Here is a 23776-nt window from a genome sequence, read left to right as displayed (position 1 = left end):
CTCACACGCCGCCTATGTAGACTACATCGGTTGTAAAGCGGATTAATGTGCTTCATTTTAAGAATTGAGCAATAAATATAGCAGCATGAGAAAGCTGGGATCCTCTTATAAATAGCGGCCAGTCAAAACTCTTGTTTTCACACACGATTTGCCTACCACCCTAATAGGTCCACAGACGACGTAATCGCAATCACACTGCACACTGCCCTAACCCATTTGGACAAGAGGAATACCTGTGTAAGAATGCTGTTCATTGACTACAGCTCAGCATTTAACACCATAGTACCCTCAACTCGTCATTAAGCTCGAGACCCTGGGTCTCGACCCCGCCCTGTGCAACTGGGTCCTGGACTTTCTGACGGGACGCCCCCAGGTGGTGAGGGTAGGAAACAACATCTTCACCCCGCTGATCCTCAACACTGGGGCCCAACAAGGGTGCGTTCTCAGCCCTCTCCTGTACTCCCTGTTCACCCATGATTGCGTGGCCATGCACGCCTCCAACTCAATCAAGTTTGCAGATGACACTACAGTGGTAGGCTTGATTACCAACAACGATGAGACTGCCTACAGGGAGGAGGTGAGGGCCCTCGGAGTGTGGTGGCAGGAAATTAACCTCACACTCAACGTCAACAAAACAAAGGAGATGATTGTGGAGTTCAGGAAACAGCAGAGGGAGCACCCTCCTATCCACATCGACGGGACAGTAGTGGAGGAGATGGAAAGTTATAAGTTCCTCGGGGTACACATCACGGACAAACTGAAATGGTCCACCCACACAGACAGCGTGGTGAAGGCGCAACAGTGCCTCTTAAACCTCAGGAGGCTGAAGAAATTTGGCTTGTCACCAAAAACAAACTTTTACAGATATACAATCGAGAGCATCCTGTCGGGCTGTATCACCGCCTGGTACGGCAACTGCTCCGCCCACAACCGTAAGGCTCTCCAGAGGGTAGTGAGGTCTGCACAACGCATCACTGGGGGCAAACTACCTGCCCTCCAGGACACCTACACCACCCGATGTCACAGGAAGGCCAGAAAGATCATCAAGGACAACAACCACCCGAACCACTGCCTGTTCACCACGCTATCATCCAGAAGGCGAGGTCAGTACAGGTGCATCAAAGCTGGGACCGAGAGACTGAAAAACAGCTATCTCAAGGTAAACAGCCATCACTAACATTGAGTGGCTGCTGCCAACATACTGACTAAAATCTCTAGCCACTTAATAATAAAAAATTGGATGTAATAAATGTATCACTAGTCACTTTAAGCAATGCCACTTTATATAATGTTAACATACCCTACATTACTCATCTCATATGTATATGCTGTACTCTATAACATCTACTTGCCTATGCCGTTCGGCCATCGCTCATCCATATATTTATATGTACATATTCTTAATAATTCCTTTACACTTGTGTGTGTGTGTATAAGGTAGTTGTTGTGAAATTGTTAGATTACTTGTTAGATATTACTGCATGGTCGGAACTAGAAGCACAAGCATTTCACTACACTCGCATTAACATCTGCTAACCATGTGTATGTGACCAATAAAATTTGATTTGATTTGAAATGGCTTATAAGAATATGTTTGACTAGGTTCTGTAGGCTATTTGGCCACTTTAGTTGTGATACAAACTTTGTCAAAACATATAGGTCTATGGGCTAGGCTATATGATGTGTGCCACTATGATTTGAAAAAGTAGCACAAAGGCATGCGCTTATTCTTGCCATGGAGTGCACTCGCTGGGCATCAGTGATAATAAGTGATAACATTAGTGATAATACATCATTCACAAGTGATAATATTGTCACCCATCAGACTGTTCTCAATTTAATCATGTCTTTACATATACATGTGAAATTAGTTTTGATTGGACCATTATCATGCACCTGTCAAAAACATACATTTCAACCTATGCACTTAAATAGCAAATGGAGGGTGCTTTTCCCGCCGTTACTTTTCATGCCAGCCAGGTAGGCTACTCCTGTTGTAAAGCAATGTGCTTAATATTTGGAATATACTAGATATACTAGACCTAGCATATAGAAACCTGATGGGATCCTGTTTTTATACTGTTTTCTCAAGCCTATACAAATGTTGCGCAACATGAACTCATGGGCTCTCATGAAGTGTTTGATTAGATTTTCGATTACATTTGCATTGATGTCAGAGTGATTAGAGGAACAACAAAGGGAGGCCATGCATGACTTAAACGTAAAAAGGAATACATTTATTAAACTAATTAATAAATACAAAACGTAACATAAGCTGTGGACGTCTGTAGGATCAGTAGTGTATGCAGTGTGTGGATGAGTGGAGAGGGCATTGTCTGGTGAAAATAGACCAAAAAAACTAAAGGTGGACAAAGCCAGCATGCCAGTCAGGGAAGAGAGTGTTGGCTGATGTGGCCACCCTTTATAGCCTGCAGGCCCAGACTTCTGCGTCTAAGTGCTTGCGCCTCAGGAGAAACACGGTAGAAGCGCTGCATTATTGGCTAAGCATCTCCAACATCAACATCATGCTCAATGAGATGAGTACGAGAGGGCGTATCAGACAACAGTGCAGAATAACTTTCAATGAATTCAACCAACTCAGCACGTTTACCGTGTTGTATGGTGAAAACAGATCAGAAAACCAAAAGGTGGTGGAAGCCAGCATGCCAGTCAGGGAAGAGAGTGTTGGCTGATGTGGCCACCCTTTATAGTCTGCAGGCCAAACCTGCCCAGGTGTGCCATATCAGCTGACAATCCTCCCAGCTCTGCCCACTGGCCTCCTGCAACAACAGACTACCAAACAGGAGATRCCAGCAGACAGAGTGGGAGACACCCCCCCCCCCCCTTAAGAATGGTGTTCCACCACAAACCTAAAACAGAAACAACCCTCCCTCTCCCACCTCAGCAACCTCTGATCCTAAGGAGCATTTTAAGAGGTAGAGAAAGAGAGACAGAGTCGGGGAAACAAGAGGGGGACAGGAGAGGACAGGCAAGTTGCCCAAAACAATAACAAAGAACTATGGCATGAGAGCGTGGGACAAGGCATCAGCAAGGACATTTTCTTTGCCCTTAATATGGCGAATGTCCAAACTGTACGGCTGCAAAAACAGCGCCCACCTCATAAGCCTCTGATTAGGGTTCTGCAAGGTCCGCAGAAACGTCAAGGGATTATGATCTGTGTACACCATGAGAGAGGTGCCACCTGAACCAACAAACACATCGACATTTTGGAGAGCCCAAATAAACGCAAGTGGTTCCTTCTCTAACACAGAATAATTGAGCTGGTACGAGTTAAACTTCTTAGAGAGGTAACTAATTGGACGGTCCACCCCTTGGACATCTGCCTGCAACAGAACAGCGCCAACTCCTACATTACTAGAATCTACATGGAGTATGAACGGATCATTCAAACAAGGGGCAACAAGCCCTGGGGAAGAGCACAAGTGTCTTTACATTCTCAAACGCAGCTTGACATCTGTCTGACCAAATATACTTCACCTGAGCCTTAAAACCTCTTGAAGCTAGGGGGCAGAATTTTTATGTTTGGAAAAATAACGTTCCCATTGTAAGCTGCCTATTTCTCAGGTCCAGATGCTAGAATATGCATATAATTGACAGAGTAGAATAGAAAACACTCTAAAGTTTCCAAAATTGTCAAAATATTGGCTGTGAGTATAACAGAACTGATTTTGCAGGCGAAAACCTGAGAAAATCCAACCCGGAAGTGACTTCTATTTTGAAAAATCCCTGTTCTATTGCCTGCCTATCCTCCATTTAAAGGGATATCAACCAGATTCCTTTTCCTGTGGCTTCCTCAGGGTGTGAACAGTCTTTAGACATAGTTTCAAGCTTTTATTTTGAAAAATTCGCGCGATTTATCAAAACGCGTCAGTGGATAGACGGATGTCCCTCCATTAGTTCTTGCGCGCGACACTGGATGCTCGACATTCTCTTTCTCTCCAGTATTGAATAGTTTACAGTCCGGGTGAAATATTATCGATTATTGATGTTAAAAAACAACCTGAGGTTTGATTATTAAAAACGTTTGACATGTTTCTACGACCTTTACGGATACTATATGGAATTTTCGTTAAGCCTTGATCGCTTGCCTAAGGCTGTGGAATACTGAACATAACGCGCCAAACAAATGGAGGTATTTTGATATTAAAAAAAATCTTTATTGAACAAAAGGAACATTTGTGTAACTGGGAGTCTCGTGAGTGCAAACATCCGAAGATCATCAAAGGTAAGCGATTAATTTTATTGCTTTTCTGGCTTTCGTGACCAATTTACATGGCTGCTAGGTGTTCATAATGTTTTGTCTAGTGATCGATAAACTCACAAACGTTTGGATTGCTTTCGCTGTAAAGCATATTTTCAAAATCTGACACGATAGGTGGATTAACAACGAGGTAAGCTGTGTTTTGGTATATTTCACTTGTGACTTCATTAAAATAAATATTTTTAGTATTTGTTTTAATTTGGCGCTCTGCAATTCAGCGGTTGTTTACGAAAATGATCCCGCTAAAGGGATCCGTGCGTCAAGAAGTTTTTAAGCAAGTCTGTCAGGGGTGCTACTACTGAGTTGAAGTTCTTACAGAAGCTTTGAAAATAACCAACCATACCGAGAAAGCGCATAAGCTCCTTCTTAGTCATGGGAGGCGGACACTGCTCAATAGCTTCAACTTTGGCGAGCACTGGGCGAACCACACCCTGACCGACCACTTTTCCCAGATAAGTGACCGTTGCCTTAGCAAACTCACATTTGGCCAGATTACCTGTCAAACGCGCCCAAGCCAACCTATCAAACAATGCTTGAATATGTTGGACATGCTGAGACCAGGTGTCACTATAAATGACCACTTCTTCCAAGTACACCGCACATCCATCCAGACCAGAGACAACACGGTTCATGAGACGCTGAAATGTTGCAGGTGCATTACGCAAACCAAAAGCCATAACTATATAAGAATACAGTCCGGACGTTGTGATGAAAGCACAAATCTTCCTTGCTCTAGGAGACAAGGGGACCTGCCAGTACCCTTTTAGAAGATCAAACTTGCTCACAAATTTTGCAGAATCCACTTGATCAACACAATCCTCCATACGAGGAAGAGGAAAGGAATCAGGCTTCGTAATGTTAACTTTAAGATAGTTTGTGCATGGCCTAAAATATGCATCAGGCTTCTTGACTAACAGACAAGGGGAAGCCCAACTGGAACAAGAATATTAAGCAATATCGTTATCCAACATGTACTTGACTTCTGCGTCTAAGTACTTGCGCCTGTCAAGAGAAACACGGTAGAAGTGCTGCTTTATTGGCTAAGCATCGCCGACATCAACATCATGCTCAATGAGATGAGTACGAGTATCAGTCAACAGTGCAGAATAACTTTCAATGAGTTCAATTAACTCAGCACGTTTACCATTTACCGTGTTATATGGTCAGACCAGAAAACCAAAAGGGGGTGGAAGCCAGCCTGCCAGTCAGGGAAGAGAGAGAGTGTTGGCTGATGTGGCCACCCTTTATAGTCTGCAGGCCAAACCTGCCCAGGTGTGCCATATCAGCTGACAATCCTCCCAGCTCTGCCCACTGGCCTCCTGCAACAACAGACTACCAAACAGGAGATCCCAGCAGACAGAGTGGGAGGGACGTCACAAGCATGAACCTGCAGGAGCGAGTCCCTGCTTTGATATTTGCAGAGAACAGCAGGATGTTGTCCAGGGTCACGCCAAGGTTCTTTACACTCTGGGAGGGTGACACCATGGAGTTGTCAACCGTGATGGAGAGGTCTTGGAGTGGGCAGGCCTTTCATGGGAGGAAGAGCAGCTCTGTCTTGTTGAGCTTGAAGTGGTGGGCCGACATCCAAGCTGAGACATCTGCCAGGCACGCAGAGATGTGTGTCGCCAGCTGGGTGTCAGAAGGGGAGACGGAGAAAGGTAGTTGACTATCATCCGCATAGCAATAATAGGAGAGACCATGTGAGGATATGACCGAGCCGAGTGACTTGGTGCATATAGAGAAGAGGAGAGGGCCTAGAACCGTACCCTGGGGGACACCAATAGTGAGAGTACGTGGTGCAGGTTATCGGTCGGCCGGACGTCACTAGTCGCAGGATTAGTGAGGTCATAGGATGCAGAACGGGAGGATAGTAGGGTCGAAGAGGCAGAATCAGGAGACAGGAGGGAGAAAGATTTAGCAGAAGGGAGAGATGATAGGATAGAAGAAGAGAGTAGTGGGAGAGAAAGAGCGAAGATTGTGATGGTATATTACCATTTTGGGTAGGGACTGAGTGGTTGGAGGAGAGGGAGACAAAGGAAACAAAGTGGTGATCAGAGAGCTGAAGGGGGGTTGCCGTGAGATTAGTAGACAAACAGTCTCTTGTAAAGATGAGGTCAAGCGTAGTGCCTGCCTTGTGAGTGGGAGGAGACTGGGAAAGGGTGAGGGCAAAAGAGGCAAGGAGGGGAAAGAAACGTTGGGAGGTTGAAGTCGCCAAGTACGAAGAGCAGTGAGCCATTGTCAGGAAATTAGATTATCAAGGTCTCAAGCTCATTGAGGAACTCTCTACGGGGCACCTGGTGGGTGGTAGATGACAGGAACGTTAAGCTTGAGTGGACAAATGACAGTGACAGATAGGGCTGTGCCGGTCATGACGTTTTGTCGGCTAGTTATTGTCATGCAAAAGACTGCAAGTCTCATGGTAATTGACAATTTCTAAACAAACTCATTGAGCATCTCCAGGCCCACACACACACACACACAAGCTGCTGCTGTGTGCCTTTGGAACATGTACATTTTAACAAGTCTAATACATCTATTTAATATACACCATAACAATAAATCCATTATTATTTTAAGTAGGTCTAAAGAAACATTATGATATCAAGAAAATGTATTTCAGATTAACAGAATATGAGTTGGCCTACTGTATGTTATCTGGCTATGCACCATGATATAGGCTGTAGGCTTGTTCATTTAGCAGACAAGATACAGTGGGGCAAAAAAGTATTTAGTCAGCCACCAATTGTGCAAGTTCTCCCACTTAAAAAGATGAGAGAGGCCTGTAATTTTCATCATAGGTACACTTCAACTATGACAGACAAAATGAGAAAAAAAAATCCTGAAAATCACATTGTAGGATTTATGGTGGAAAATAAGTATTTGGTCAATAACAAAAGTTTATCTCAATACTTTGTTATATACCCTTTGTTGGCAATGACAGAGGTCAAACGTTTTCTGTAAGTCTTCACAAGGTTTTCACACACTGTTGCTGGTATTTTGGCCCATTCCTCCATGCAGATCTCCTCTAGAGCAGTGATGTTTTGGGGCTGTTGCTGGGCAACACGGACTTTCAACTCCCTCCAAAGATTTTCTATGGGGTTGAGATCTGGAGACTGGCTAGGCCACTCCAGGACCTTGAAATGCTTCTTACGAAGCCACTCCTTCGTTGCCCGGGCGGTGTGTTTGGGATCATTGTCATGCTGAAAGACCCAGCCACGTTTCATCTTCAATGTCCTTGCTGATGGAAGGAGGTTTTCACTCAAAATCTCACGATACATGGCCCCATTCATTCTGTCCTTTACACGGATCAGTCATCCTGGTCCCTTTGCAGAAAAACAGCCCCAAAGCATGATGTTTCCACCCCCATGCTTCACAGTAGGTATGGTGTTCTTTGGATGCAACTCAGCATATGACATTCTCCCAATCTTCTTCTGGATCATCCAAATGCTCTCTAGCAAACTACTCCCTGGCGGCGTAGTGTGTTACTGATGGTAGGCTTTGTTACTTTTGTCCCAGCTCTCTGCAGGTCATTCACTCGGTCCCCCCGTGTGGTTCTGGGATTTTTGCTCACTGTTCTTGTGATCATTTTGATCCCACGGGGTCAGATCTTGCGTGGAGACCCAGATCGAGGGAGATTATCAGTGGTCTTGTATGTCTTCCATTTCCTAATAATTGCTCCCACAGTTGATTTCTTCAAACCAAGCTGCTTACCTATTGRAGATTCAGTCTTCCCAGCCTGGTGCAGGTCTACAATTTTGTTTCTGGTGTCCTTTGACAGCTCTTTGGTCTTGGCCATAGTGGAGTTTGGAGTGTGACTGTTTGAGGTTGTGGACAGGTGTCTTTTATACTGATAACAAGTTCAAACAGGTGCCATTAATACAGGTAACGAGTGGAGGACAGAGGAGCCTCTTAAAGAAGAAGTTACAGGTCTGTGAGAGCCAGAAATCTTGCTTGTTTGTAGGTGACCAAATACTTATTTTCCACCATAATTTGCAAATAAATTAATAAAAAATCCTACAATGTGATTTTCTGGATTTTTTTTCTTCTCATTTTGTCTGTCATAGTTGAAGTGTACCTATAATGAAAATTACAGGCCTCTCTCATCTTTTTAAGTGGGAGAACTTGCACAATTGGTGGCTGACTAAATACTTTTTTGCCCCACTGTATGCTTAAGTCCTGTGTCATTATTTTATATTCAATTGTTTTATAGTAAGAAGAATATAATTGAACTTAGCTGAATAAAATAGAAAGGATATTTTTCCCATTCCGGAGCGAGTGTGCATATGAAGGTTAAATGAATGGGGAACGTAAAAGTGATGATTTGAAACAGGTCCTAAAGGCTACGCTAGATTTAGAGTTATTTGGCAACTTTAGTTGTTAATGATACAAACCTTAGAATGACTTAGAAAATCAAAACATACTGTATATGGACTGCATGATGCGAGTAAAAGCTATTAATGATTTCAGAAAATCGCAAAAAAGCTTGAGCTGTGTTCGTTGCCTCAGGCTGCACACACTGTTCTCTAATCAAGTGACCATATTATCACCCATCAGACTATTCTCAATGTAATATTGTCTTTACTAATATGTTAAATTAGTTTGGATTTAAAATGGCCCATTTATCAAATGGGCAGGAACAGGAGCAGGAGAAAAAAAGACATGTCATCTGCCTATTAGTTCAGGTAGGCTACTCCGGTCCGGTTATTTAACAGTGCATCAACCACTGTTTGAGGAGCATGCAGCAAGCCTCTCACTGCATGACAGGTGATATTCCGCCCTGTATGCAGTGGTGGAAAAAGTACCCAATTGTCATACTTAAGTAAAAGTAAAGATATCTTAGTAGAAAATTACTAAAGTGAAAGTCACCCATTAAAATAGTCTAAAAGTATTTGGTTTTAAATATACTTAAGTATCAAAAGTAAATGCTAGAATGTACTTAAGTATCAAAAGTAAAAGTATAAATAATTTCTAATTCCTTATATTAAGCAAAGCAGAGGGCCACATTATCTCGTTTTTTTATTTTTTCACGGATAGCCAGGGTCAACTTAGACATAATTTACAAACGAAGCATGTGGTTAGTGAGTCTGCCAGATCACAGACAGTAGAGATGACATGGGATGTTCTCTTGATAAGTGTGTGAATTAGACGATTTACCTGTCCTGATAAGCATTCAAAATGTACTTTTGGGTGTCAGGGAAAATGTATGGACTAAAAAGTGTATATAACTTTCTCCAGGAATGTAGTGAAGTAAAAGTTGTCAAAAATATTAATGGGAAAGTAAAGTACAGATTCCCAAAAAAACGACTTAAGTAGTACGTTCAAGTATTTTTACTTAAGTACTTTACACCACTGCCTGTATGCCATGGGCTCCCTGTTCCTGCAGCTACCAAGTGCTTATTTGGGAAACCAAGTGAAATCTGTTAGGGAACATTGAAAGTAACATGTTTTCACAACGAAACATATTTCATTAAACTGTTGATAGCTCCTGTCTCTGTGTGCTTGAGAAAGTAATGAAGGAGAAAGGGGAGGAGATGGAAACGCACAGTGGTGAGATATTCTGCAGCTAAAGGTAGCACTATGTGTCACCCTATTAATTAGGACATTATTACAGATTTCATATTACTAGGATATTCAAAATCAATTGCTAATTCACTATTGTAGGCTAACTCTGTAAGCCAACCTGCACAATTAATGAACCAACAGCATCGCCTAGGCCTATACGTTCTCTCCCAGACTCATTGATAGAAACTTTGGAGTATAGTAGAAGGCAACCTGTCCATCCAGTATGCATAATAATACATTCCACACTCAAAGGCAATTACTAGAATTTAAGACATCTTAAATCCTTTTTTAAATGTTTTTGTGTGGGGTGTAATATGCGGTAGGCTATGTATTGTATAACGAACTCCACAATCATTATTTTAATTCCGGGTTTTTTCAGACTTGGGCTCATATAGACCTTTGCATATGTATAAGCTCTAATATGTGTATTGTGTTTTGAATGAATCCTCACCTTACAAAGCGCTGGCCATTTCGTTGTGTTAGGCTTTGAAACAACACCCACAATGATTATGTTTTACACTCAGTTTCAACCTGCTGTTGAACACAGTGAGGTGAGTTTTGAAACCACAATACTGTTTTGATGATAAGTGTTTGATGTGATTTTTTTATTGCATTGAAGTCAGAGTGGTTAGAAGGGCAATAGAGCCCTGAGTACCAGGCCATTAGGACCTGATAGATGGACAATAGAGCCTTGAGTACCAGGTCATTAGGACCTGATGGATGGACAATAGAGCCCTGAGTACGAGGCCATTAGGACCTGATGGAGGGACAATAGAGCCCTGAGTACCAGGCCATTAGGACCTATGGATGGACAAATAGAGCCCTGAGTACCAGGCCATTAGGACCTGATGGATGGACAATAGAGCCCTGAGTACCAGGCCATTAGGACTGATGGAGGACAATAGAGCCCTGAGTACCAGGCCATAGGACCTGATGGAGGGACAATAGAGCCTGAGTACCAGGCCATTTAGGAACCTGATGGAGGACAATAGAGCCCTGAGTACCAGGCCATTAGGCCTGATGGAGGGACAATAGAGCCCTTGAGTCCAGGCCATTTAGGACCTGATGGAGGGACAATAGAGCCCTGAGTACCAGGCCATTAGGACCTGATGAAGGGACAATAGAGCTCTGAGTACCAGGCCATTTAGGACCTGATGGAGGGACAATAGAGCCCTGAGTACCAGGCCATTAGGACCTGATGGAGGGACAATAGAGTCCTGAGTACCAGGAGTTGGATACTACCAACACATGTCCTGACTGCATAAAAGGAGATTACCATGACTCAATGGTCATGTAGAATTTTACTGCGGTCATGACTCATGAGTGCTGGTTTGGCTGTAAATACGGTCACCACAACAGCATAGAATTCAAATGACAAGATGGAAAGGTGAGTGAGGGAGAAATGAGCAGCCCTGTGCAACCACCGCGATTACCAGATGCTCTCGGACTATGAAAGAAAACGTAGTCAGATGAAGAGAGAGCAGCTGGAGTAGCAGTGTTCTCTAGGTTGATCCATGTCTCCACCAGGGCCAAAAAGTCTGGGGACTGAAGGGCAGCATAGGCTGAGATTAACTCTGTTCTTGACCGCAGATCAGCAGTTCCAAATGCTGCCAGAGACTAGGAATTCCACATGGGTTGTGTGCACAGGTTACAGTAAATAAATGTACTAAAATGGAATCAAATTGAAATTTCAATGTTCAAATGGTACCACAAAGATGGTTGGAGATCCACACAGAAAATCTTCACTTGAAGGGGAATATCTGTTGTTTTAAGTTATACTGTCAATATTCCATAGGAAACTTATTGAAATCATAGAAATATAGACAATAGAATAGACATGACCATTTCAGTTAACATTCGATGGTAGGTGGATCAGCAGTCATCTTTGTGGTAGTAATTAGAAGTTAAAAGTTCAATTCACATTCCAATGGTGTACCAACTAAATTGCAGTGGTCTAAAGGGATAGGTCCATTCTATTAATTATATTTCTATTATTGAAATGACACCCGACCTGTATTCAAGAGCATGTTGTGTCTCAACCGGCACAACAAAAAAACTCAGATGATGGGAAATAGGGTTTAAGCTCCAACAATTTTAAACAATCGGTGTTTAACGTCACTTTAAATAATTGACGTTAAAGGTTTAAATACTACACACAATTTTTTTTTTTATTCGAATGTTTTTCAATAAATAATCAAATATTTTGATAACACTGTTTGTAAGCTTTTAAATTATATCAAACTCAACTGATTATCTTTTCCAGTGATGAAGACATGGATGTCTCATGGTATGGTTTGAGCATCTTTATCTCCTGAATGGTTTGTCATTCAGGTCCAAAAAGTCACTTTCTGACCACTTCTTCCATGGGCAAACATGTATGGAAAGTTTTGTTTAAATCAAAAGGGATTCTGTCAAAAAGTGATTGAATTCAAATGGATTTTCCCTGAAGTAGTATTCCCTTTCAGATGGTGGTGCTCACTGCTCACACAAACAATGCCAATTATTCCCCCGTCCTGTTGTTTTTGGATGGCTTCAGAGCCTGTCAAGAAGCGGAGTGGCTTTGGGCCGCGAGGGGAGGAGGAAAAAACAAGATACACTCGCTGCAGTGAATGACACCAAACCACAAAACATCTGAATTGTTGTTTTGTGGCTTCCTGCAGCTATGTGGAGCAGAGCTGGATTTCATTAGGCAGTTGAACGTCCATCACTCTGCTCTCTTGTGCTTTGTTTGGAGCAGTCTCAGGGCCTGGGCACATGGAGGGGTTGGGAGTGGAGTCTCTGGGCTCGTCCAGACTCAGAGAGAAGCCTGTTTATCAACAGCTCAGCACAGTTCTCTCTTCTCCTCTCCTCTGTTCTGCTCTGTTCTGTTCTGTGTGCAGCAGGAACTCAGTGACCCACCAGCTCAGCTGTCTGCACTGCTGGCTGTTACACACATTCACAGCAGCCGCTGGCCACTCTCCCTCTATCTCTCCCTCTGTTGCTTTCTCTCTCTATCTCTCTATCTCTATCTTTCTGTGTTTCTTACTCTCTCTGTCTCTCTCTGGATCTCTCCTATTCTGGCATTCTCACTTCTCATCTGGCTCTTTTTCTAGCTCTCTCTGTTTCTTTCCCAATCAAATCAAATCCAATTTTTTTTGTCACATGCGCCGAATACAGCAGGTGTAGACCTTAGCGTGAAATGCTTACTTACAAGCCCTTAACCAACAATGCAGTTCAAGAAATAGAGTTAACAAAATATTTACTTAATAAACTAAAGTATAAAATAAAAAGTAACACAATAAAATAACAATAAAAAGGCTATATACAGGGGGTACCGGTACCGAGTCAATGTGCGGGGGTACAGGTTAGTCGAGGTAATTTGTACATGTAAATAGGGGTAAAGTTACGATGCATCATACTCTCTTTCATTATTTCTCACAGTTAATTATATATCTCCCCATTTATTTCCCCCATCTTTCTCTTATATTTATAGTGAATATAAAAAGACGAAAACAGCGAGGATAAAAATGTAAGAATTGTTTACAGGATCCAGAGAGTTTGATTTGAGACAGAGAGGGAACAGCGAGAGAGAGATGTGGGCTTGGAAACACATGGCGTTTAGTGGTCGCTCAAAGAACACATGTTCCTAACATGGGCAGGCTGAAGCAGGCTTCCTGGCCTGGCCCAGGCTCACCAGGGGACGTGTCCCAGAGCCCAGAGTCTAGCAGTCTGAACGGCTGGGGTCCGGCCTGGAACAAGTGTCTGTCCACCCATTACTAAGGGGAAATGGCTTCCACATTGGTAGTTAATGGAACTAAGACCTGCCTGGGTCAACAGGGTTTGAAGTGCCCCAGGACTCTATCCATCCATTCACATGTTAGAGTTACTGTACAGCGCAGGAGTCAATTTAGACCTACATTTGTGTTTATGTTGGCTTGAATCGACTGTTGGTAGTACAGGTTGTGTTTTAGGAACGTTTCCTGGCATCCTGTGGTGTCAGTGTTTTAGTTAGGCACCTGGGAAACATTGCAATCAGCGTCACTTCTGCTGCTGAAAGTACTATGTGCCGTGTGCTATTCTCTCTATAGAGGCTAGTGGTTGTGTCTGTGTCCCTCTGTTTTCCTTCTGCCTGCTCCCTCTGACCTGTGTCCCCTGTCTGTCTCCCTGCAGCACGTGGGCTGTGACCGGATCCTGAGCTCGGACGTGCGCGAGGACCGCTGCCGGATCTGCGGGGGTGACGGGAGCAGCTGTGAGGCCATCGAGGGCCTCTTCAATGACTCCCTGCCTGAAGGAGGTACGGTGTGATATACAGAGCAGGAGTCCCTTCACCACAATACTGCTAGGAAGAAATCTTAATCCTGTTCTTTGAAGCTTACTGCACTATGGTGGTCTCTACAGTAAGAGTTACACTATAAACCCCAGCATACAGTACAGTATGTGGGCACAGTTACAGTAGTGGTAGTGCAGCGGCAGGAGGTATCAATAACTCTCTGAGTAAGGGGATTGTGGGCTGAGGAGTGGGGGGGTCAGAGAGCCCAGGGCTGGGGGGGTGGTGGTGAGCCCCTCTCTCGGGCAGGGCAGGCATGGACAGACAGACACTGAGGGGACTGTTCTGTTCCAAGCCTTGGTAGCAGGACACGTCTCTCTTTTTAAAAGATCCTGATTTCTGCGTTTCTCTCCTCGCACGCTCCACTCCCTCCAACACCACTTCTAGAACAGGCCAATAGCACATACTGTACCTCAATTAGACTGGGGAATAGAACTGAAAAACACAAATAAAACGTCAAAGAAGAAAGGGCCTGTGTTTTGGACCAGGGAGCTCCAGCAACGTTCTGAGAATGAGATGTAGTTACATTTGAGGCATCCACGAGAGAGATTATGCAACCTAATTGGTTTATGGAAATTCTAACAACGCGTGCATGTATTTGTGCATTTGGATTCTGAAACAAGCTAAATATGTGTTGGACTACTGCCTTGCAATGTGAGTTAGGAGTCCTCAGACATTCTGAAAGTAATGTATAATTATCTGTTCACATGCGAGCTCTCTATTTGCATGAGCTACTTAATCTAACAGTTAATCATATAGAGTTACCGGTGAATATCTACAGTACACGTGCCTTGCCCTGTCAACCCCCCCCTCCCTCCTGTAGGTGCAGAATGACCTTTTATTCCGGTACCTATTCCAGTCTAAACACTTTGGCCGTGATTAATGGTTCGTGATGAATTCTGTGGAAGCATGTCAGGGGAAAACTGATACAGCCCAGCCAGATGACACAGAATTAACCATCAGAGTCTCTTAGAAAACCAACCGGTTGTCGAGGGCTTGAGGAAGGCTCAGCCTATAGCTACTCAGTTCTGATCAGGAGACACTCCCGAGGTCTCGGTTCCATCATTCCATCATAGTGACGGTTGGAAGGCTTGTGGTCCTCTGTCCAATTATAGAGCCGTGGGTCATACATGATACTGCATAAACCTTATGCCTTCTTTTATTTTTTGTTTTATTGAACCTTTATTTAACCTGGCAAGTCAGTAAAGAACAAATTTTTATTTTACAATGACGGCCAACCCTCCCCTAACCCGGACGACGCTGGGCCAATTGTGCACCACCCTATGGGTCTCCCGATCACAGCCAGTTGTGATACAGCCCGGGATCAAACCAGGGTCTGTAGCGATGCCTCTAGCACTGAGATGCAAAGCCTTAGACCGCTGTACCACTCGGGAGCTAAATATGCTCTTATAATAAGGGGACCATGAACTCTCTTTTCCATTGGGGGGGGAAGGCTGCGGGGAGGGAGGGGTGAGTGGGTTTTTCCTTCACCCGTTCCGGGGGGGGGGGGGGGGGTGGCAGTGGCACGTGGCAGACAGTTTTAGGTGAAGTTCAGCCAGTGTGGGGTTGTGTAGCCCTGCGACTGCGGAGCCAGACGTCTATTCTAGGCCCTCTCCCCCACGACAGCAGCAGCTCTCCTCCTCCACCCATCTACCTCCCCCCTCTGGAACCCTCAGAGTGGACACACTTTCCTGAGGTGGCCGCAGCTCAGTGGCTGGGACCACGATGGCCATCTCAGCCTGGGCCTACAGCCTGCCCGACCGCCTGACAGGTCTATTCTGGGTCGGGCTGATTTACGAGCCACAGAGCACTCAGTCATGTCCTACAGGTTTTTTTATGTCTCTGAGGCTCAGACCAATCCTCACTCCTAGGAGGGTTTAAATAGGGGTTAGTTGTCAGGGCACTAACCAAGCAGTAGAGCTGGTGTTCTGTGGCTGGTGTTCTGGGGAGGTTGTTCTGGGCTGGATTCTGGGGAGGTTGTTTTCTGGGGAGGTTGTTCTGGCAGGTATTCTGGGTTGGTGTTCTGGGGAGGTTGTTTTCGGGCTGGTGTTCTGGGAAGGTATTCTAGGGAGGTTGTTCTGGGCTGGTGTTTCTGGGCAGGTGTTCTTGGCTGGTGTTCTGGGCAGGTGTTCTGGGCTGGTTTCTGGGGGGTTGTTTCTGGGCTGGTGTTCTGGGAAGGTTATTCTAGGGAGGTTGTTCTGGGCTGGTGTTCTGGGGAGGTTGTTCTGGGCTGGTGTTCTGGGCTGGTGTTCTGGGGAGGTTGTTCTGGGCTGGTGTTCTGGGCTGGTGTTCTGGGGAGGTTGTTCTGGGCTGGTGTTCTGGGCAGGTTGTTCTATCTAGTGATTTACACCTAAGAGTGATGATGGTGCCATATTCTCCTGTGCCTCTGCAACCTTACTACTCCCATCTGGTGTCTGCATTCTCACCTGAGTTATCACCTCCTCCATCTCTCTGTCAGCTGCTCTCTCTCATCTATCTTTCTAGGTTTTCTCTTTCTCCTCTCTTCATCTGTGTAGTCTACCCACTCTTCATCTCTCAAACCCCCCATATCTCTCTCTCTTTCTCTCTCTCGCAGTCTGTGCAGTCTGTAACTCTGGCAGTGGTGGAGGGTTACTCAGGGGTTAAGGGCTGGGGGTTTATTGCTCTTTGGCTCTCTGTTTACCGCACAGGCCCCTGATTGTTAACAGAAAAACCTCTCCCTCTCCGGCCGCCAGGAACCGCAAGTACAGAGCTGGGTTACTGAAATTACTCACAGCATCGTCTGCTACTCCAGAGAGGGGTCAAAAGCCAAGCCTCTCCTTTCCTCAGCGGTCGCAACATTGGAATGGATTATTAAATTATTTATTCTGTTTTTTTATGCAAGGCTGAAGTTATTTACAGGGCTGTGGTGGCTGGCTGGACAGCACAGCCTGGCTTNGGAATGGATTATTAAATTATTTATTCTGTTTTTTTATGCAAGGCTGAAGTTATTTACAGGGCTGTGGTGGCTGGCTGGACAGCACAGCCTGGCTTCAAACACGGTTACTGTACTCTAGCAGAGGAGCTGAACGTTGCCCAGGAATTTGGTTGGAATCCGAAAGGCTCTGCTTATTCCATTGAAGTCCCACAGAGTAAAACACTACTTATACATCATTCTCCCTCCAGTATGTCAGTGAATAAAACCTCCACCTCTTGCCTTTCTCTTCTTTCTTTGTGTGTGTGTGTGGGGGTGTGTGTACGTGTGTGGGTGTGTGTGTGTGATCCCATCCCAGGTTATGAAGAGGTGGTCAGAATCCCCAAAGGATCAGTGTTCATTCATATCCAGGAGCTCAACGTTTCCCTCAACTTCCTAGGTGAGAGTTCATGTCTCTTCTGTGTCACGCAATGTGTTATACTGTTATGACTCATGTTCTATTCACTAGTGTGCATTCAGACTCTCAAAACTGGAATTAAAATGTAAGTGCATCGTCACATCATCAATGCTGTTATTATATTTCACTAATACCTACCTGCCCGAATTGTTCAGTCTCTTAGATTAAATACCATGACTGTTTTCTCATTAGCTGGGAATGTTGTATGAAATGTCTGATGCAACATACTTTTGTATATATAGTGTGTGGACACCCCTTCAAATGAGTGGATTCGGCTATTTCAGCCACACCCGTTGCTGAGAGGTGTATAAAATCAAGCACACAGCCATGCAATCTCCATAGACAAACATCGGCAGTAGAATGGCCTCGCTGAAGGGCTCAGTGGCTTTAAAAATGGCACCGTCATAGGATGCGACCTTTCCAACAAATCAGTTCATCAAAGGTCTGCCCTGCTAGAGCTGCCCAGGTCAGCTATAAGTGCTGTTATTGCGAAGTAGAAAAGTCTAGGAGCAACAACGGCTCAGCCACGAAGTGATAGGCCACACAAGCTCACAGAATGGGACCGCCAAGTGCTGAAGAGTGTAGCGAGTAAAAGTCATCTGTCCTCGGTTGCAACACTCACTACAGAGTTCCAAACTGCCTCTGGAAGCAATGTCTGCGCAATAACTGTTCGTCGGGAGCTTCATGAAATGGGTTTCCATGACCGAGCAACCACACACAAGCCTAAGATCACCATGCGCAATGCCAAGCATCAGCTGGAGTGGTGTAAAGCTAGCCGCCATTGGACTCTGGAGTGATGAATCACACTTCACCATCTTGCAGTCCAACGGACAAATCTGAATTTGTCGGATGCCAGGAGAACGCTACCTACCCGAATGCATTCCAACTGTAAAGTTTGGTGGAGGAGGAAGAATGGTCTGTTGTTTTTCATGGTTCAGGCTCCTTAGTTCTAGTGAAGGGAAATATTAACTCTACAGCATACAATGACATTCTAGATGATTCTGTTCTTGCAACTTTGAAGCAACAGTTTGGGGAAGGCCTTTTCCTGTTTCAGCATGACAACGTGAGGCCCATACAGAAATGGTTTGTTGAGATCGGTGTGGAAGAACTTGACTGGCCTGCACAGAGCCCTGACCTCAACCCCATCGAACACTTTGGGATGAATTGGAACACCGACTGCGAGCCAGGCCTAATCACTCAACATCAATGCCCGACCTCACTAATGCTCTTGTGGCTGAATGGAAGCAAGTCCCCGCAGCAATCTTCCAACATCTAGTGGAAAGCCTTCCCAGAAGAGTGGAGGCTGTTATAGCAGCAACGACGGGACCAACTCCATATTAATGCCCGTGATTTTGGAATTATATGTTCGACTAGCAGGTGTCCACATACTTTTGATCATGTAGTGTACTTTGGCGATATTGTTATCAACCTACTGCATACCCCTTAAATATATAAATATTTGTGTGCAGGGTGTGCTATTAGCATGCTAACACTCATAAAGGCAGACTGGTAGAATAGCTAGCCATTGCTAGCATTCACTGGTTTAAGTTGAAGTAACTTTTGAGTGTAATGGAGTTGACTTGTGACTATGACATGACTATATATCATTCACGACATTTGGACGGGAGCTATAAACATTGTTTTAAACTATGTGTGCTGTTATTGCTTGAGATCAGGCTTGGCTGAACTGCTTTCAATGGGGGAAAATTGCTTCTGTTCCCCGCTTCCGTGATTTTAATTGAAAACGTCACTTCTCCATGTGGACCTATACATGCTCTCGTTTCTTCTCTGCTCCAGTGCTGAAGAGTAAAGGGGAACAGTTCTTCATCAATGGGAAGCTGACCATCGACACCCCTCGTAGGTTCGACATCGCAGGGACCACCTTCCACTACCGCCGGCCCACTGACCAACCTGAGACCCTGGAGGCCCTGGGGCCCACCAACATGACCATCATCGTCATGGTAACGGACTAGCTGTGTGTGTTACTATGTGTGTGTGTTATGCTAATCATTCTATGTAACAACATATGTGTGTGTGTGTGTGTGTAGGTACTGGTGAGGGAAGAGAACCCAGGGATCCACTACCGCTTCAACCCTCCAGTCAGCAGAAACCTTTTGAGTGGATATGCCTGGCACTACACATCCTGGTCCCGCTGCTCTGCACTCTGCGCTGGGGGTACAACCACTCCTGGCTCTAATACTCTTTACTGTACTATACATTGGCTCTATCCCTACTCATTGATTGATTGATGATTTTACTGCATCATTAGGAGCTAGTAACATAAGCATTTCACTGCAACCGCTATGGCATCTGCTAAACAGTATACTCGACCATTAAACTTTGATTTAGTTTGATTTTGAGGGTTGAGAAATACAGCCATATTTATGCAGATAAATCTCTTAGCCAATATTCATTTCATATTCTTGAGCTGCAGGTAGCCTCGAGGTTAGAGTGTTTGGCCAGTAACCAAAACGTCACTGGTTCAAATCTCGGAGCTGACCAGGTGAAAATAAAATTACAAGTCTGTTGCTGTGCCCTTTATAAATCTCAGTCTGGGTTAGGTGGGCATAGGGATGTTACGGTGACCGTATTACCGCCACAACGGCAGTCACGGGTCATGACCGTTTAGTCACGGTAATTAGGCTTCTCCTAACTGTTGCTGCTGATGGTTATTAGTAACCTATCAAACTTGCTAACTGCCTGGTACTCAGCACTCTATTGTCCCTCTAATCACTCTGACATCAGTGCAAATGTAATCGAAAATCTAATCAAACACTTCATGAGAGCCCATGAGCTCATGTTGCACAACATTTCTATAGGCAATGCAATTACGTGACAAAACAGAGTGATGGCCTCTTAAAAAGAGGAGGATCCCATCAGCTTTCTACAGGCTAAGCCTACTATGTTTAATTTCTCAACTTTCCTAATATTAAGCACATTGCTTCTCTTTACAACAGGAGTAGCCTACCTGGCTGGCATGAAAATGAACCACGGGAAAAGCGTCCTACATTTGCTATTTAAGTGCATAGATGACATGTATTTCTTCCCCCTGCCCCTGTTTCCAGACAGGTGCATGATAATGGTCTATTCTAAATCAAAACAAATTTCACACAGATAAAATGTAGATGTTCCAAAGGTCTGCATCAATGATTGTTGGCTATTCGTGGAAGCCAGGAGATGCTAAATGTGTTTACGTTAATTAACAGTCAGTTACCTTGAGACTGGCAGTTATTTGCTTGACAATCACTGACTGACAATTTTATGACCGCCACAGGCCTACCGTGGGCATAATTTGAAAGCTTGTTCTATTGCCAACATAACAAGCTAAGTTATAAAATATGATCTTACATGCTTTCAAAGGGCAATTCAGAGAAACGGATCGTAATTGTGGTGTGCATAGAATGGAGTCGTGTGTATTCAGGTGCGTGTTCAGCAGCAAATCGGTCACTGTGGCAATTTTTCTTCACAATACAACAAACACAGGCTCATTCTGTTCAGAACAACCCAGGGTATGACTCCATGTCATCTTGTAACTGTACATCAAACATAGTGATCATAAACGTTGACACTGTATATGACATCAGTTTTATCCTATGGAAATATGAAGTGAACATTTGGACTCGAGGGTGTTCTGCCACAAAATCGAATCAAACACTTCATGAGATCCCATGAGCTTGCTTGTATGATATCGAAGCAGTATTTATTATAATCCTCAACGTCTCATCTTTCAAAATATATTGAATCCTCTTAATTTACAGCATTTCTCTCACTCAGCCAAGAAAACATTTGCAAAAGTTGCCGAATTAGGGGGAGGGATTAGGCAATTTCTTGTCGTGTGCGGCGCTCAAGTTCAGAACGGCTGTCAGTCAAAACCCAGAGCTGTGAAGCGGAGAGCCTGAGCTCTGATGTCGTGTATAGCATGTTACTGTACTGCCAATGCTGTTCAATTTAGGCGTTTATCAGTGACCAAATCTGCCATTTATAATCTGTATGCAGGTACGAGTGTAAAGGGTTAACCCCAATTGCTCCAGGGGCACTGGACAATGGTGACCCTGGCAGTGACCCACTCCCTGCGGGATTCTCAGGGGGAATTGGGTTAAGCAAGAAACACATTTCCTTTACGCTTGTACAAGTGTGTAACAGGACAAATATAAGCTTATTATTATTATTATTATTATTATTTGACTAATGATCCATTTAGCTGCTGTGCAGGGCTGGTTACACTATATAGACAGTACATTGACCCAGTGGCTCACTCAGGCACATACTACATGGTCCTCTATTCCACATCAAGTAACTGATGTCAGCAGTAAAATCAGATTTAATAAACAGATAGAAAAACACCTTATAGAACAGCGGGGACTGTGAAGCAACACAAACATAGGCACAGACACATGCATACACATATACACACACACACACACGACACACACACACACACACACACACACACACACACACACTACACACACACACACACACACGATAACATACGCACTATACACACCTACACATTGATTTTGTACTGTAGATATGTGGTAGTGGTGGAGTTGGGACCTGAGGGCACACAGTGTGTTCTGAAATCTGTGTATTGTTTTAAAATTGTATAAACTGCCTTAATTTTGCTGAACCCCAGCAGCTAATGGGGATCCATAATAAATACAAATACTAATACGTGCACAGTGCATACCCCTCACTTTCTCATAGGCTTTCTCATATTCACTCTCTCATACATACACATTACACACACACACTGGTACATGGTGGCTTCAGAGTTTTCCTAACATAACACTGACCCTTTGGGAAACATGGGAATGGAATGTTCATTGAACAGAGGTACTGTGGGGTGGTGAAACTGCAGGCGTTGTGCGGGTCTGAGGCCAACTTTGCTTTCTTTCTGTCGCGGGTTAATGATCCAAAGCAACTAGCCTGATAAGAACTCATTTACTTTGCTTTAAAAGCAAATTTACTTGACCCTATGTAGCAAAACAAGTGAATGGAGGAGGGCTTGGTACAAGTTCTACACTGTGAAGGGCCACAGTGTGAGCTGCATCAGATGAACGACCAAAGGAGTTCTGACTGTATTCTAAAAGTGTTCTAACCTCCCTCTGTCTGTCAGGTGGTCAGACCCAGCGGTAGTGTGTAAGAAGCAGACTGTCACTCCGTGGTCTACAACCACTTCTGTGACAAGAAGAGCAAACCCAAGACAAGAGAGCGAGCCTGCAACTCTGAGCCATGCCCCCAAGGTGAGTGTCAGTGTATCTGTCCACTGCCTGTGGTGAAGCTCCTCTGAATGGCCTGTCATGCCAAAAAGTCCCCCCCCCCCCCCCCCCGCATTGCAATGGGATTCGATGACTTCTAGCCTCCGTTGCTAGGGCTGTTGCTAGAACTTTCAAAATTCTGACCTAGTTACAAAATTAACCTATATACGCAGTTTAGTATGTGTGGTGTGTCTATGTGTGTATGCACGTGTGTAGTATTGGGAGAGTATGACATCCTGCTGGACTAAGATCTGTCCGGGTGTCTGTCTCCCCAGCTGGTGGTCTGGGTGTGGTCTGAGTGCAGTCGCAGCTGTAACGGGGGCCTGAGGACCAGAGATGTGTTGTGTAAGAGGAAGATTCTCCTACAGAGGAGAAGGTCCAGGACGACGGCGCCTGTACTCCTCCACGACCACCCCTCACTGAACCCTGCAGCAACCACACCTGCCCCCCGAGTGGCTGGCCCTGGACTGGTCAGAGTATACCCAAAATACCCCATAAACTAACCCTACTATTTTGTGTTTAATCTAACTAGTGGAATCTTGAGATTTTAAGAAAAAAGTTGAGTAGTTGCTTACCTCGACACTTTCTGTACCTATGCAACATTTCTATGTGTAATCAATGCCACCTGCTGGTTGGGCTATGTACTGGTCTCGGGTGTGCTCTGAGGCTGTAGAGGTTGGAGCTTTCAGACTTGAATAACCTCTGCCCATCTCTCCTCTCTCTCTCTCTCTCTCTCTCTCTCTCTCTCTCTCTCTCTCTCTCTCTCTCTCTTCTATCTCTTTCTCTTCCCTCTTTCTCTCTCTCTCCCTTTTTATCCCCCCTCCCCTTTCCCCCCCTCCCCTCCCCCCCCACCCCTCCCCCCCCCCCCCCCTCCCCCCGCCTCCCCCCCCCCTCCTTCCCCCCTCCCCTCCTCCTCCTCCCCCCCTTCCCCCTTCTCTTTCTTCTCTCCTCTTCTCTTTCTCTTTCTTCTACTCTCTCTTTTCTCTCTCTCTCTTCTCTCACTCCCAGTGTAATC

At 44.7% G+C, this 23776-nt stretch overlaps 1 protein-coding gene across 1 annotated transcript in view; it reads left to right on the top strand.

Annotated features, from left to right (window-relative positions):
• The window catches only part of LOC111971841 (A disintegrin and metalloproteinase with thrombospondin motifs 10-like), a 59410-nt gene that overhangs the window by 30691 nt on the left and 4943 nt on the right, over positions 1 to 23776 (top strand). Inside the window, 11 exon segments of the mRNA XM_070446359.1 lie at positions 13994 to 14117; positions 17402 to 17482; positions 19298 to 19461; positions 19549 to 19690; positions 22634 to 22654; positions 22657 to 22741; positions 23031 to 23047; positions 23050 to 23115; positions 23118 to 23210; positions 23213 to 23237; positions 23314 to 23392. Coding sequence (XP_070302460.1) covers positions 13994 to 14117; positions 17402 to 17482; positions 19298 to 19461; positions 19549 to 19690; positions 22634 to 22654; positions 22657 to 22741; positions 23031 to 23047; positions 23050 to 23115; positions 23118 to 23210; positions 23213 to 23237; positions 23314 to 23392 — 897 coding nt within the window.

The sequence above is a fragment of the Salvelinus sp. IW2-2015 genome, linkage group LG13 (assembly GCF_002910315.2).
Source record: "Salvelinus sp. IW2-2015 linkage group LG13, ASM291031v2, whole genome shotgun sequence".
NCBI classification, from domain to species: Eukaryota; Metazoa; Chordata; class Actinopteri; order Salmoniformes; family Salmonidae; genus Salvelinus; species Salvelinus sp. IW2-2015.
Note: the sequence above shows the minus strand (reverse complement) of the source record. Positions and strands in the feature narration are given on the sequence as shown.